The sequence below is a fragment of the Phyllostomus discolor genome, chromosome 9, assembly GCF_004126475.2.
Source record: "Phyllostomus discolor isolate MPI-MPIP mPhyDis1 chromosome 9, mPhyDis1.pri.v3, whole genome shotgun sequence".
Taxonomy (NCBI): domain Eukaryota; kingdom Metazoa; phylum Chordata; class Mammalia; order Chiroptera; family Phyllostomidae; genus Phyllostomus; species Phyllostomus discolor.
This window is the reverse complement of record NC_040911.2, coordinates 84964063-84979657: the sequence shown is the minus strand read 5'-3', so window position 1 is coordinate 84979657 and position 15595 is coordinate 84964063. Positions and strand designations below refer to the sequence as shown.

The window sequence follows — 15595 nt, the reverse complement described above, 5'->3', positions numbered from 1 at the left end:
CACGCTGGGGAGTCAGGAGTGCCTTTGCTTGCAGGCCGCCCCCTCACTTGGAGACCAGAGCCTGGCTGCGTGCCGGTTGAGGGGACAGCGTCCACCTGACGGTCCTCAGAAAGGAGCGGAGGTGTGATCGGGGCCAGGGAGCCCTGTTCCTCGCCTGGTGCCAAACCCCATGCCCTTGTCACATGTCACCTTGCTCTGAATACAGAACCGTGTGTACATGTGATCTTGGTTAAACCTCTTGACCACCAGGCCTCAGTTTCTTCCACCTGTCACATGGTGACAACAGGTTTCCGTCCTTCCAGGACCACCCTGAAGGTTAATGGCGACCCCGTGTCGCTATGCTGCGCCAGGCCACAGTCTAGGCACTAGAGCACAACTGTCAAAATACACGAGGGCCTCAGGCCCGAGTGTCTGACACACACACAGCAGGCCCCAAAGACAACCAACGATGACAGCACCTCCCGGGTGCCATGCAAGGTGTCCACTCCGCCTCACCCTCCCTCTCCCTGTCCGCAGGGCCCACGGACCTCAGCATGAAAGGCGGGGCCTCCACGGCCTCCACCACGCCCACGCCCACACCCTCCAGCAACAGCACCAGCAGGACCATGCCCACCGCCCAGCTCAGCCCGACGGAGATCAGTGCCGTGCGGCAGCTCATCGCCGGCTACCGAGAGTCCGCTGCCTTCCTGCTGCGCTCCGCAGACGAACTGGAAAACCTCATTTTGCAGCAGAACTGACCCCAGCGGCACCTGGAGTGCACTGCCCTAGGGAAGGGGGCTGCCCCGCCCGGACCCGGCTTCCTGCCTCACCAGTTGGTACACTCTGCTGTCTGAAAGAGGTGGGATCCGAAAGAGCTGTTTCTAGCCACACTCCAAGCACCTGAGACTTTGGGCACAAGGACACTTTTTTTTGGAATCTCACCACACGGGTGCTCTGACCTGCTTGGAAGAGGCCAGTGGGGCAGCTGTGGAAGGGCCGGGCTCCCCCGACAGGGTGCTGGGGCCGCAGCTCTGTTTAGTATCATCTTCGTGGACCCTGATGTTAGAACCCCACTCCCAGATAATTACCTTTCAAGTCTTAGGTGAGCGGAATTGCATATTTATTGAGAAAAACAAAGTGGACCCTTTCTTCCTCTCCCCTTAGTAATTTATTTTTCTGAAAATGGATTCTTTTGTGTTTGTACAGATTGCCAGTCTGTGTCTGTCTGATCAGAAGGATGTCTCCCTGTGACCTAACATTCCATATCACTACACTGGCGCAGGCGGGGCCGGCGGGGTGGGGCTGTGGCGGGGCAGGCGCCAGGTGGGCTGTCCCTCTGTGCACCCGGCACCACCAAGCAGGAGGACCTCACCCACACCCACTGCAAAGCAAAGACAAACACACGGCCCCCCACCCCAACTCCACAGAAGCCCCAGCCACAGCCACCAGTAGTCTACCTCACACTCCAGCGGGGGCTTTTTCCAGGACATGCCCTGAGCCTGATCTGAATGGCTGTCTCCCAACTCCCCCCGACAGTGTGGTCTGCCTGGGAGGTAGTCCAGATGGGTGGCAGGAGCAGCTGGAGCCCGCAGAAGGACCCAGCCCAGGCCCTCACCCCCAGGGAGTCTGGCTGACCCAGCCTCTCGCAGACCCAGGGCTCTCAGACACCTGCTGGGAAGCACTGGCTTCTGCAGGGTGAGCTCCTGGCTGGCTGGCAGGCAGCCACTCAACAGGAAAGGCAGCTGTGAACTCCCAGGTGGACTTGGGCTCCCATGCCCTGCCCCTGTGGCTGAAATAAAGGGACCGTCAACAACTGGAGAAGCCACTTGTTTTCTCCTAAGACCAGCCCTTCTGGAGGGACCAGTCCTGGAAGAAACCCACAATGCCTGGAGTGTGAAAGGGGGCAAACAGTTAAGGCTGGCCTGGTTTCCTTCCTCCCAACAGGCACTTCCTCTTGCTCAGTGCAATACCTACCAGTGCTGCTAAAACCAGGGATTTGCCCAGACCTCAGAAGGCCCACGGGGCCTCTCCGTGCAACACTCCGTAGCCATGATGGCAGCCCTCTGCTGCCCGCCCCTGCCCGGAGCTGGCAGAAGCCCTCTGTTGCCTTTCCTCCCTCAGAGCAAAGAGGCCCCAGGGGAGCCAGGGCCGAGTCCGCCCTAGGATGGCTACTGAGAGCCACCCAACCCCAGAGCAGGCACCCTTTCTCAAACCAGCTTCTCTGCAGCCAACTGCCTCCTGGCACTGTGGCACACCACACTCAGGAGGGCCGGAGATGGGGCTCCAGTGTGGGTGTCCCACCCTGCCTCGGGTCCAGAAACTCGGAAAGGTAGGGTGCCCCACTCTGCTTACTTCCAGCCCCTAGAGGTTGGGGGTGGTCTTTTTTTAATCTCTCAAGTGGCCTCCACACCCCATCCCACCACACCACCTCTGCCTTCCATCTGACTCATCCGCAGGCCCCTGGTCAGGGCCGGGACACCCAAAACTCCCCCTTAGCACAGCACAAACTCCAGTGCCCAAGGCCTCCCCCGCACCCCTGCCATCCGCACGTCCATCCACCCCCTGCTCAGTACACTCCCTGAATTTGAATTTGTGTAAATATTTATTTTTGTGTGTGAACAATATGACAAAGTAATCGGTAGATCTTTTGCAAAATGTTACCCCAGGCAATTTGTGAGATCTTAATGTTGAAAAACTGGCAGAGACAATCGCCGCCTTAGAATCCTTGGTTATCAATTGCTTAACATGTCATCTCTCCCCGCAGAGGCAGTACCCAAGCCAGACAGAAGTGGTTTGCTTTTCTTGACAGACAGGAGTGAGGAGGACTGGGCAAGGGGCTCCCGCCACCACCACACCAGGGACTGTGTCTAACGATCACATAAGCTATACAGCTTCTAGTCGAGTTTTTCTGAGTTCAGGCTGCCCTCACTGACCACCTTCAGCCGACCTAATGCTGCAGTGAGCGCGGAGGTTCCGTGTGTTTCTAGACAAAGGAAAGGGGCGCCGGTGGCGCGAGTCCCCGGGGGCTGCCAGCAGCCCCTCAGGACTGGCTCCAAGTGGGGTCCTTCCCACTGAAGCAACGCCGGAAGCCCCGGAGACGGCGGCATCAGGAGCAAGTTACTATGTGGAAACAGGATTCCATTAGCTAGTTCAGTCAGGGAACTTGTTCTGTTTGGTTTTTGTTTTCAAAGATGCAGCTTCAACCTCATCCCTCTCCTCCCGACTTGGAGAGCACCCAAGGGCTGGTTCTGCTGACCCTCACCCCCACCGTCACCCCAGAGACGGCCTTCTCCCAAAGCCCTGTCCCACAACCATTTAGAATTCTCAAGGAGGGAGGGCCTCAGGGCACAAATGAGTCACTTGGGATCCAAAGTTTAAAAGGTGAGAGTAGAACACACCAATCCCCAGTTCCAGAGTCTTTGCCGGGGCTGACCCCGAGAGAAGGGCGGAACCCAGAGACTGGGGATTGGCCTCGGCGGCAGGTCGCCCAGCGGACCAGCAGCAGTGCGATGCGCCTGAAGTCGCTTGCCCTCTTCCCTCGTGCAGACGGGCAGTGTACATCCAAGACAGCACGGAAGCGGGGCCAGGTGGGGGCTCGGCGGGTTTTAGAGGGTTTCGAACAGGTGGATCCCAGCCATCCCTATTCCCAAGGGCCACTTACGACTCCAGGGTGGTTACAGGATTAACTACCAGTTCATTTTCAAAATGCTGCTTTGAACTCAGAGGGTTGATACATTTAATTTGTAATTTTTTGTAAAACTTTTTACAAGATAGTAAAGTATTTCACCAGAATACCAGTTTCAATCCGTCCATGGTCTGATTTTTATATAATTTAGTGGTGCTTTAGAAACTTTGTTTTTGTTGTTTCTGGGCTAAACAGCTCGATCTTTTTTCGCCTGTATCTACCTAAGACCAATGTGAACCTTTGTATTTTTGCTCCTAATTTTGGACTCAGTGAAAGTGTACTGTTTACATGTACAGATGCCCCGGTCCCTGTGTGTTCTGCAAGACTCGCTCTTGAGGGGGAAGGTGCACCTCACTAAGCTCATCTGCTTAGCAAAGCCACAAAACAAAACCTCTCACTTTTTAACCTATGTTTCCACCTAAAAACAAAGATGAAAACCCTATACCACATGGAAGTCAGATTTACTGAAAAACACTTTTCTAAGCTCAGAAAAATCTCCGGGCAGCCCATGGCCCACGTGTGTCCACCATGTGGTCCATTGAGAAGCAGGGGTCGGAACAGAGACCTCCCGCGGCCGGCGGTGGGTGACTGCGCGGGCAGATGACCAGTGAAAGCAGGACTTCACTGCAGAGCTGTGGGACGGACACAGTTCTGGCAGCCTGACCTGTGACCTTCAGGGTCAAGCCACCCAGGATTTAGGCACAACCCAAGGTCATCAGTCCTCTGGCGTAACTCAGACAGGTTTTGGAATATCGTGAGTTCACTATCTGAGGCGGGATTTTAAGACTCTCCAGTGCAGACGGCACCAGCCCTTCTTCAGGGTTCGAGACATCACCTCTGGGGATGGGCAGGGGATTCCAGATGATAAGCATATGGCACTTAAGGCAAACAGTGGATGGCACCAACTTTTAAAGGTGACTCTTTAGTACTTATCAATGGCTTCACCTCTAAATTATATTTTTACAGATATGCACCTATGCAACTTAATGTGGCTCTTCTAAGCAGGTGAGGACTTCCTCTTCAATGCTCTATAAAAATTCTTTGTGTTCTATATAGTGAGTTTTTCCAGTAAATGTGGCTTACTATTTTAATTCTTAGACTGTGTCTTCTTCTCTATGTGATGCAACTAAATTCTGTTTCGTTTGTGGAATGACTAGCACAGGCCAACTCCCTCTCCCCTCACTTAACAAAAGACCAATGAGCTGTTAATTGAGCTGTTATCTCCATGGTATTACTTGCTAAATGCACTGATTTCATAAGTATGTGGAATCCTTTTCTTTTGAATCTGTATATCATATATAAGACTGAATCTACTTAATAAACACTGAATAACAAACCGAATGCTTTATTTCCACCGTGTCCTCTAAGCAGCGGCTCTGCCAGCCACACCTCTTCCTCCCAGATCCAGTTTGGCACCTCGATTGCCTTCTACCAGCAGGTTCCACCTTTTCTCCTGGCCGTAAAGCTAGCGCACAGGAGGTCCTCGGTAACTTTCCTTGAACTAATGAATTTGTCATCTCCCTCCCTGGCGCTCACCAAGCGCGGGGGGGGGGGGGGGGGGGGGGGGGGGTACCGTGTCGAAACCCCGCAGTCCCCTTCCCAAGGAGGTGTGCTTGCCTCCACTTACAGATGAGTTAGTTAGCAGGGGTGCAAGGGCGGGAGGTGCCTCCCCTAAATTCAGACAATGATCCAGCCCTTTCCCTGCAAACTACACCCTTCCCACTCCGGTCACCCCAGCGCGCAGCTCTTCATCAGACACAAACTGAACTCACCTACCAGTCCTCAAATACCGTCCTGGAAAACTGCATCCCTGGTCCTGAACCTTCACTTGCTGACATCCCATTGGGCCCAAATTCCTGGGTCCCACCATGAAGGAAACGAGGGCTCTTTGCCCACAGACGTTTACTTGTGCACTGATGTTTTTTCATCCTACATGCATATCATTTAGGTTCAACTTGAAAAGGAAGCTCATGGGAATATGGGTAGGAACAAAATCGATTGTCACAAGTTTAAAAACAATTTTGACCATGTGAGCTAAATGCAAAAATACAAGTTTTACTGCTACACACAGACACTACATGAAGGCTGTTTTCAAAACATTCGTTTTTGGAATGGCAGGAGAAACTCTTTAAAATATAGATTCCATGCAGCTGCCAAGTATGTAAGCAAAAGGAGAGGGGCCAACAGTTTGAAGCCACTGCACCCAGAGAATGTACTCTGGGGCTAAGCTTTGCAAGGACAGTATCAAGTAGACACCTGTGGACCCTATCTTTTCACATGCATGTGGCAATCACGAGCAGTGAATCCTCCTCAGTACTACACATCTGTCCTACTGAATCTACTGCCACTGAGAATCACCAAGGGACCATAAACCCCCACAACCTGGGGAAACACATGCAGAATCCAAAGCGGCCACACGCAGACCGAGCCGGTGAAGTGGGACAGCACTTACCTCGGGTGGAAAGCTGTAGCTCCGAGAAGCTGGAGGAGGACAGAGAAGCGCTGCTTGATCCCCGTCTGGTGTCTTCTGTGGAGCTCCCGACCACTGCTGGTAAGTGTACAGCACATCAAATGGGAATGCCCCCCACCCCCGCCCAGAACAGGGAAGTCAAATTCACACAGTGACCAAACAGGCGACCTTTATTCACTTCACTCAGTGATGGGCGGGGAAGACCATGCATGTCACTGCATTTTAAAGATAATTTAAAATGCACCAGGGAAGCTTAGTAGTTACAGAAAACCTAAGAATCCTTTGCAAAGCCACTTCTCCCCAACTTGATCTTCCATATAAACCCAGATTAGCTTTATCATCAGTCAGGGTGCTCCTGAATGACGGGCCCCAGCCGCCCGCAGAGCTCTCGCGCCATCTGAACGAGTATGCACGACCTGTGTGCACGTGGATTCCTGCAGGGGGAGGGCTGAGACCTCCTGTCAGGCTCTCGAAGGAGCCTGCTCCCTGAAAGGCCAAGAGCCACTGCACTGACAGCTGTTATTTGTTACTAAAAAAAAAAACAAAAAACAAAAAAACAAAAAAACCCCCCACTTCTGTGTACATCTTTTGGTAGGGATGTTCGTTCCAGGCTTTCAAATTGATGCAGAGATGAGAAGCAGCAAAAGGCACTGTCAAGCTTCGGTTTCAACCTTCAATCTCTAAGGCCACAAAGCACACCCTCTGTCACTTTACGGCACCCGTACCCAAGGGCAACACAGTCTGTACCACCTCCTCTCAGGGCACAGCGCGGGCAGATGCTGGGCCCCCTGAGGCCCCCGATGTAGAAGGGCTACTCTATTAAGCACGTGCACTCCTCTCAAGCAGGGTCTGACTTCCCCAAGAGCAGGATGGACATGAAGCAAACGAACACCTCTACAGGCAAGATACTATTTTCACATTCCGCAACATTAGGTTTCCTCGTCCTTTGGACGGCAAGTAAAATGTCTCCCCTATCACTCAGTCTCCAAACTCTGCACTGCGCATTCAACACTGCAGCGTGAGGCCACAAGCCAGAGACGTTCCCTTAGACGCCCGCACCTCCACAGCTCCTCTTTGGGGTGAGGGTCAAGCAGGTGAGTTGACAGGAGCCATACAGATTTCTACTGTAAATTTATGTAGCAGTTGTCTGGCTTGGGGCACACTGACAGTCTGGAGTACTTCCTGTGAGCGAGGCCCTAACAACTCTATGAAGTAGGAACTACTGTCTCCTTTCAGCAGCGAGGTTGGCAGGGCAGCTGAGTAACCCAACCACAGCAGCGGTGGCTGCAGGGCCTGCCCTCCAGCCCGCCACACCATTCTGCCTCCCCAGTGAGATCACCTCTGGATCCTAATGGATTCTAAACTCCCGCAGACTGCGTGGACCGATTCTGCGACACAAAGGCACACCTACACATCCTCACCACCAGGTGGCTGCCCAGTCACCACGGAGCCCAAACAGAACGTCTCCAACTGCACCGGTAACAGCAGAACCACAAAACTGCAGCCCAAACTGCCCCCAACGGTGTCCCACCGCACAAAGCCTGTTTTCTCCAGTTCACAGGAAACAAGTTAACGGATCCTTCTCTTAGCTCGTCTTCACTTCCCATCATTTTTTAAACTTTCGGCGTATTTATGTACTCAGATCCTGCCAAGCACAAAATCATGTATTTAAGTGCTCCGGATAAGCCTGAGGACTAAGAAGTCAACCCCTGCAGGCTGGCATGCACTCAGCCTCACTTAAGCAGCGTCAGACCCCACCTTGTGCCAACTCCTCCCTCGCTGCTGCTGGCTGCTGCGCAGAGGCGCTGTGTTTATGGCTTTTCAAGGTCGGAACTGTTCACCCTCCCCACAGATCATCAGCCATTAGGAAGCTCTTGGGCAATCTCAGTCTCATGGAGGCAGCTGAGATGAGCATCCTTATCACTTTAATTTCTGCTTTCCAGTGCACACCGCGAGAAAGTTCACCACATCACGCAGAGTCTAAAGACCTGTGAAACTGACAAGTTGTGCTTTTAGGTCTCACCACACAGAAGCGCTCCTTCCATCATGAGCCCCAGAGCCAAGGTGAGCGAGCTGGCACTTGCCCCTTTAATGCTGCTCCTGCAATCCAGCCTGACCTTCCTTCCCGCCCGCATGGGGCAGCCACAGAAGATGACCGAGACCACAGCACAGGTTGTACAGGTTTATTTTTTTCCAATACCACAAGAGACATACAAGAGCAGTGCTTTCCCTGGGCAGCCCCACGGACCAGACCAGTTGCGAACTGTGGCCCCAAAGGTCACAGCAGAAGGAAGAAGAGGATCAAACACACTTGGGCCTCTGCTCCCTGTCTTTGGTAAACAGACTCTTGAAATTGACAACTTGGATTTGGCCAATACTGCATTTAAATCACCACCGCATTGCCAACTTCTCACTCAGGCTTCAGATGACAAGAATGCCGCATTGGATGAAGTGGGGAAAAAAGTAAAATAAAAAAGACCTCTCAGATGAAATGAGATCTGCTGCAGTCACACCGATTTTGTACTTCACACAGACGCGCTCACACAGGGAGGCTGAAGTTAAACAAGGGCTCTCAACTCAGCAACAAGTTGAGGTACAAGAAATAAGGCAGGAAGCAGGGTGAGGAAGGACAACTACGGAGACATCCATTTGTTAGAAATGTGTTAGGAGAGAGGCAGGCAGCAGGCCTGGCTGTTTCTTCCCCAACCTGCTGTCAAAAGTATGTCATAAGCAGCCCTGTGGCCCTGTGGCCCCAGGAGAGCACAGTCCCAGGTATTGCTGACAGGCGCTGGCCCTGGAGCTAGGTCTAGAAGGCCCATCTCGGGGCTGCCCAGGGCACTCACCCTTGAATTCAGAAGCACTTAACACTGGTGGTGGTGATTTGTCCCATATGGCAGTGAACAGCCAGTGAAGACGGGAGAAGAGATGTGAGGAACAAGACGCATTTTCTCAGTAGCGGGCGGGCAGGCCGACTGCGGCTCTGCAGGCTGCGGCAGGCCCAGCAGGTAACCCCTGACAAGGCACTGGACCGCCCTGGCAGGTCATAAGTCACTCACTCCACCCGCAGGTCGGGCAGCACAGCATGCAGTGGCTCTGACACAGGTGGAGAAAAGTCTATTACACCATTTTAATGCAATGATGCCCAAGACGTAAAGTAAGGGAGAGACGTTCATGTTCTCTGTACAATACATCCATTTACAGAATCGGCCAGTACTGTGTACAACATATAAATACATGATAAAACATTAGAGGTGCATAGAGCATACTTACAGAAGCCCAAAAATTCACTTTATACATCCAAGAATAAAGAGTTAAAAATATAAAAATAAGAAACACACACTGCTTTGAAATGTAAAATGACTTTCACATACACAGGTGCGTGGAGATGCCCGCTCCCATGAGTCCAAAGTGACGAGGTGGGTGTCAGGCAGAGGCATTCACCTGCCGAACATCTGGACATCTGACTCACGAGGTCTACAGATGGCATTTTCAGACAGACAGCCTTACGCCTGACCCCTTGTCCAAGCAGGTCTATTCAAGGTTCCAAAAAGCTCTTGTGGGCCAGTGGATTGTAATGAGACAGCAAAGTCCCAAACTTGCTTCAGCAACAGAACCAAAGGTCAAAAGGGCTCCATCAATTGGCATCAGGATGAACCTTGACCCTAAGGTCAGCAGGTACTTGAGCCCCCTGGTGGGCATTGCAGGGAGTTACCTTAGCCCTGGGCTGGTTCTTCCCCAACCATCAGCTCTCCCAGTGGCATAAGAAAAGGAGGAGGGGAGGGAGCAGTGGAAGACTGACATTTCTACTTAGTCAAGGTAGGTTAGTTCCCGCCATGGAGAACACAACCTTCCTTCTTCAGTTTCAAGTCCCTCTGGGTGTCGGGCAGGCTCCCCATGCCGCACCAGGCTCTAACTGTCTACGCGAAGGCTCAGCTGGCCGGTTGGGCTTGAGCAGCCCAACAAGTTGCCCTGTGGGAAACCCCTCCAACAAGACGGGAAGGTTGGTAAGTGACAGACAGAGAGGGCCTTTAGCACTATAAATTTTAGGGAGAAGCAAGAGCGCTCCTGCCTCAAGAGACAGAGTCTATATATCAATGATATTCTGTATACAGATTTAAGATCAATCATTATCAAAATACACACACTAAATATACAACTTTTCCAATGGCCATAATTTATTATCTCACCACAAGGCACAATACACAGAGCTTTGAGGGTCCAATACAGTCATCGTGACAGAATGCACCACAGCCCTGGCACATGATCATGGCTTTCAGGCTGCACGCACACTGGAGCGAGATGCTCTCCACTGTGCTGCTGTCGGTGAACATTTGCAAGGAAAGTGATGCACTGTGGCTCGCACCGAAGTTAGCTTTGTGGCTCAGCTGCACCACACTTCCAGCAAGGCCTTTGGGAAAGGTTGGGGAGCTGGAGGAATAATTAAAGCTGGTGGAACTTAGCTGGAGTTTGGATAGCTTCCCATAAAATGCCTGTTTGATGTTGAGTTGGGAGGGGATAGAAGAAGGCTCCAGAGGCTGACCGAGCCCTTTCCCAGGCTCTCGGGGCAATTTCCAGAAGGGCAGGTCAAGGACAAAGGGCACTGCCTGCAAGTGATCCACCAGATCCCGAGGACCAGGCCTGGCTGCGTTTCTGTTCTCTGCATTCGCCTTGAGAGGCACTCCCACAAAAGTCTTCTCGCTCTTGATGCTGCCAACAGAGGCAGGCGGTGGCTTTGGAGCCCAGTCCTCCTTGGCAGCCTGCACCCCACCAGACACAGACATTTTACTTGTCCCCAACTTCCTACTGGGAAAACCAGGAGGGGCATCAGCGGGCAGCGGTGTTGGCGCCACAGGCCGAGGGCACTGAAGGGCTGCCGCCAGGTTCCTAGAGCCAAAGAGCTTCTTCCCTTGGCCTCCGGCACTGTTCTGATCACCCAGGGCCCGGCTTATCTGATCGGGACCCATGGAGACCACATTTGGAGATGAGAAACAAGGGGTTCTCGAGGTAGTGAGATTTCCTGGACTTTTGCCTGGGGAAGTATTTGAATTACTGCACTGGGGCAGATCACGGCCTTCCTTCTGTTCTTCAAAACTGAAAGCAGAGAACTGCTCTTTGGAATCCACTTCTCCTTTCCCAAAGGCAGCCATCAGATTTGCCACTGGATACAGGGAGTCTGAACTTGGGACCGTCTTGGAAATCTTTTGGGGCGTTCCTGGAGTCTCCAGCCTGGCAAGACGAGTGTCTGCTTCACGGCTGTCAGGGTTGCTCCCACCAAGCACACCACTGCTACTCCCAGCATCTCGCACTGATCCCATCTGCTGCCCTTTCACAAGCGGGAGTCTCGGGCATTCGGGTTTGCTGCCAGAGAGGGCTGGAGGAAGAACCTTCTCCAGGGGCAGGTTGCCCTGCAGTAACTGCATTACGAGCGGGTTAGTGGCCTCCACTGAGGACCCAGGCCTGCCCAGGGATGCAGGTCTCGGCTGGTACTCGGTACTGGCCAGCAGCAGGGAATCTGAGGTTTTCTGGGGAATCGCACATACACGAGACACCCAGCTCTCAGAAGCAGTGATCCTGTCTGTCCTTGTAACCAGACTCTGGTCACCACCATTCACCTTGGAGAGAATGGCAGAGCGGTCCCAATTGTGTTTCTCTTTGTCCACCACTGAGGATCTCTTCATCACCATGGCTTCACTGGGGTCAGCCTCACTGCTCTCCTCAGAGAGGTGGCCTTCAAAGTCAGAGGCTGTGTCTGTGGACTCGCCATGAGGACTCGGTGCTTCAGAGTCTCCATTGATTTTCAGTCTGTCACCATCCACCTGTTTGCAGTTGCCTGTGCTGTCAATGCAGCCCCGAGATGTCACTGCCCAGAGTGAAGGACAGTTGGGCAGATCTAGACCCTCTTCAGCTGTCAACCCCTCAGGCAATTCAGGAATGGGGGGAGCCGCCTTCTCCCACTGCTCCCCGACCTGGGGCTCAACAGGGGGAACATTCTCTTTGGAGCCTGGTTCGGGCTGTCCTACTGCCTCCCCCGGTGACAGGCCAGGCATCCAAAAAGCAGCACCATCAGAGACGAGGACCTCAGTTTTCAAGTCTTCTTTTCTAGTAGCACTTTCCCTCATGGGTGGGCATGAGTCACCAAGTCTTGATTCATCATCAGATTGTCTGTCCTCTAGGCAGCCAGCTGATGATGATTCAGGGGTACAGCTGGGGGTCACATTCACAGGATCCTTCAGGGTTGCATTACTGTCACTGTCCAGAGCCTGGCCAGTTCTGTCTTCTAATACAACATCCCCCACCAGAGACTGAACAGGACTACTGTTGGTGGGGACAGTGGGTCCTTGCACCTCATTATCCCTTTCCCAAGAAGTGGTATCAGACTCACATTCAGTTCTAACATCTAAATGCAACGGAGGCTGTTCAACTGCTCTCTCAGGTGCTGGGGTTTTGGAGGAATATGGGGGCAAAGCCTGGCATGGCTGGTCCCCAGTGGGGGCGATGGGAAGTTGGGAGGCATCTTCAGGGCCACTTGTGTCTGGCGCCCTCTGTGGTGGGCAGCTCTCCTCCCCTCTGAGAGAGGCCACGGGCTCCCTCCTGGCTCTGGGCGCAGCAGTTCCAGCCTGGGTGTGTTCCTCATTTAGAGGACGAGGCGGCAGTAGTTGTGTTCGCTGTAGATCTGACGCACACTCTCCAGTGGTTCTTGGGGCTCCCCTGGGCTCAGGGTGGCCACGGGCCTCACCACCATCACCACTGCTGCTGCCTCTGCCACCTCCCTCATCGGTGGCCCTGCCGCCACCTCCACCCGGGCCACCCCCCCCTCCGATGGCAGTAGTGGCCGCCTCTCGATGGCAGTGGTGGCCTCTCGCCCCTCGGACCTGCAGAGCACGGGCTTTAATGTCTGCGAGGGTCCTGGCGCCAGTCCAGCCCCGGTAGGAGGGCTCCGTGATGGGGACAATGCGGGGGCATATCTGGTAAGTGGGCTGACCTTTAACCACCCAGGGTGGTTTGATACGTGAAAGTTGTATCTGCAAGAGAAGAATTAGAAATCAGTTTTAATTGACTGGGTGTGTTTAGACCTAGGCACTGTAAAGCTAAATTGGGATTCTAATAGCTTAGGGGCTATGGCCTAGACATTCAAATCATTTTCCTTAAAAATTAAATCGCCGTGATCAAGCGCCTGTCTACAACACCACACCATTCCAAAAAGGTTCTGCTCAAAGGCTGGTATATGCTGCACTTCTAAATTTACTTTCTGGTGGGACCACGTGAGCTACTATACAAAGAATCTACCACCACCTAAAAAAACGTTCACAACCCCAGGAGCCTGACATCTGGAGATAACTTCAGCGGAGTGAACAGACAAGTGCAGCAGGACAGAACCTCATTCCCCTGATCATCAAATCGGTCTCAAGAATGGCTCTCTTGCAGAGGGCTCTACATGCCCACATAAACGACACAAGGGCCTGACAAAGGGGCTCCACAAATCTCCTGGCCCTCAAGGGGAAGGAGCCTCCTACCCGGATAGGCGGGACTTTGGGTTCCTCTTTGGTGGGCTGTGGCTTTTCGGAGTGAACACTTTCAATTGTGTTACGAAAGGACTGACGGTCTTCAAGCCGGGGCTTCTTTTCGGGAAAGGACGCAGAGGCTGCCTCCTCAAAGGACTTCCTCTTCTGATCCTTAGGTTCCTGATCAACAGTCTCCTGGTGCAAGCTGGGAATTCTGTCTGGAGAGGCAGAGGCCCGTGCCAGGTTGTCTGGATCGGCCTGGATCCGAGAAGCCCCAGTTTCCACAGCAAATCTGGGACCCTCGGGGTCAGGTGCTGCAGAGGATGCGCCGGGCAGGTGGGGACTGCCTGCCCCTGCCGAGTCAGTCTTAGCCTCCCCGTCCTTGTAGAGGGGCATGTCTGGTGCCGCAGACTGTGCATCTTTTATAATCCCTCCTTGGTCTAGCTCCTGTTTTTTGTACAGATTCCTTCTGGCTCTGGTTCGGAGATCTGGCCGAGAGCGTTTCTTGAAATGCCCGTCTCGCTGCCGGGTGGCCGGACCACGCTGTGGCCGTGCTGATTCACCTGAGACACGCAAGTCACTCTTGATTCCAGCCTCCTCTTGGCCCACGTTCTGCTGCAACAACTCTTCTCTGGTCAAACCCAATCTGCGAACCAAACGCACACCATCAATTACAGGGCAGAGAAGCCATGTCTATTTTCTTTCTATGAATGACACACGCCCGGATATTAGGTATCTCGGAACAAAATAAATCTGCAATGCATATAGCACTGACCACAGGAAAACCCCTGGTAGCTTCCCTATGAACGGCATTAGGCTACATGAGCCAAGTCACCGCAATCTCCACATTCCCATCCAACCCAGAAGTATGCATGACTTTGTGTCTTTACCCCCCAAAAGCTGGACCAACACTCACAGCAACCAAGTGCCTTACTTCTGTCCATAGTAGTCCTCAAAGAATTTCTCTTTCCATTGTTCCACCTTCTTCTCTTTCTCCATTTCCTGTCGTATCCTGACTTGCATCTCATGAGTGAATTCACCTGGAGAGAGGTAACACTTTCTGAGCACATGCACTCGGGATACTCATGCGTCTTATGGAAAGCAGCTCTACCTCCTCAGTTTTCAGTGACTTTGGTGAGGTTTAGAGATCTGGGTTTGTTTGTTTTTTTTTTACCCTCGTTATCTTCACACTGGTTCCCGTCTCCTCCAAAGAATCTCTAACATCATGTTCTCACTCAGGACCGAAGTAACATGCCTGTTACAAGGGAAATTCATTCTTCCCTAGGGTGATTAGTCATCAAACAGCAAGCAACACACTGTTCAAAAAGGCAAATCAAAAACCAACCGAACAAAAGAACCACTCTTACTTCCTGTGCAGAAAGAAGTTAACCTAGCAAGCCTGACTGCATACCCTTAGAAAGGCCTGCTTACACGGCTGGCCCTTGGCTGACATCTAGGAACCTGGGTTTGGGGAGGGTTCCCACCCGCTAAGTGATATGAATGGCTCACTGTGCCTGAACTACTTCTGTAAACAAGACCGTTTATGACAAGCACCTGCTTTCCTTTGGGGAATCTGGAATTTGGGTATGTGCCAGGCACAAGCATGCTACACGATTAGCTCCCAATAAAACCCTGGGCACCAAGTCTTTAATAAGCTTGCCTGGTAGACTACATTTCACACGTGTTGTCACAACTCGGTGGTGGGGGAATTGAGTGCATCCCGTGTGACTCCACTGGGAGAGGACCTTGGAAGCTTGCTCCTGGTTTCCCTGGACTTTACCCTTGGTCTTCTTTTCCCTTTGCTGGTTTTGTTCTGCATTCTTTTGCTGTAATGAACCATAGCCTCAGAGACGACTATGCTGAGTGCTGCTGAGTCCTCCTAATGAATCAATGAACCTGGAAGGCATCTCAGGGACCTCCCAAGACACTCCCCCTTGTTGCTTCCCAAAAAATTACATT

General features: G+C 52.6%; 2 protein-coding genes across 7 annotated transcripts in view; one reads left to right on the top strand and one right to left on the bottom strand.

Moving 5' to 3' along the window:
- Positions 1-5005, top strand: part of NOL4L (nucleolar protein 4 like) — a 124190-nt gene extending 119185 nt beyond the window's left edge. For all 5 annotated transcript variants that reach the window (XM_028523843.2, XM_036009702.1, XM_028523845.2 and 2 more), the window contains one exon: positions 517-5005. In XM_028523843.2, coding sequence (XP_028379644.1) covers positions 517-737 — 221 coding nt within the window. In that variant the 3' untranslated portion in view covers positions 738-5005. The remainder of the gene's footprint in view (positions 1-516) is intronic.
- A 3770-nt stretch (positions 5006-8775) lies between these two features.
- ASXL1 (ASXL transcriptional regulator 1) overlaps positions 8776-15595 on the bottom strand; it is a 70962-nt gene continuing 64142 nt past the window's right edge. For both annotated transcript variants that reach the window (XM_028523535.2, XM_036009699.1), the window contains 3 exons: positions 14571-14676; positions 13649-14282; positions 8776-13156 (listed from right to left, as the gene is read on the bottom strand). In XM_028523535.2, the coding sequence (XP_028379336.1) occupies positions 10313-13156; positions 13649-14282; positions 14571-14676 (3584 nt within the window). In that variant the 3' untranslated portion in view covers positions 8776-10312. The remainder of the gene's footprint in view (positions 13157-13648; positions 14283-14570; positions 14677-15595) is intronic.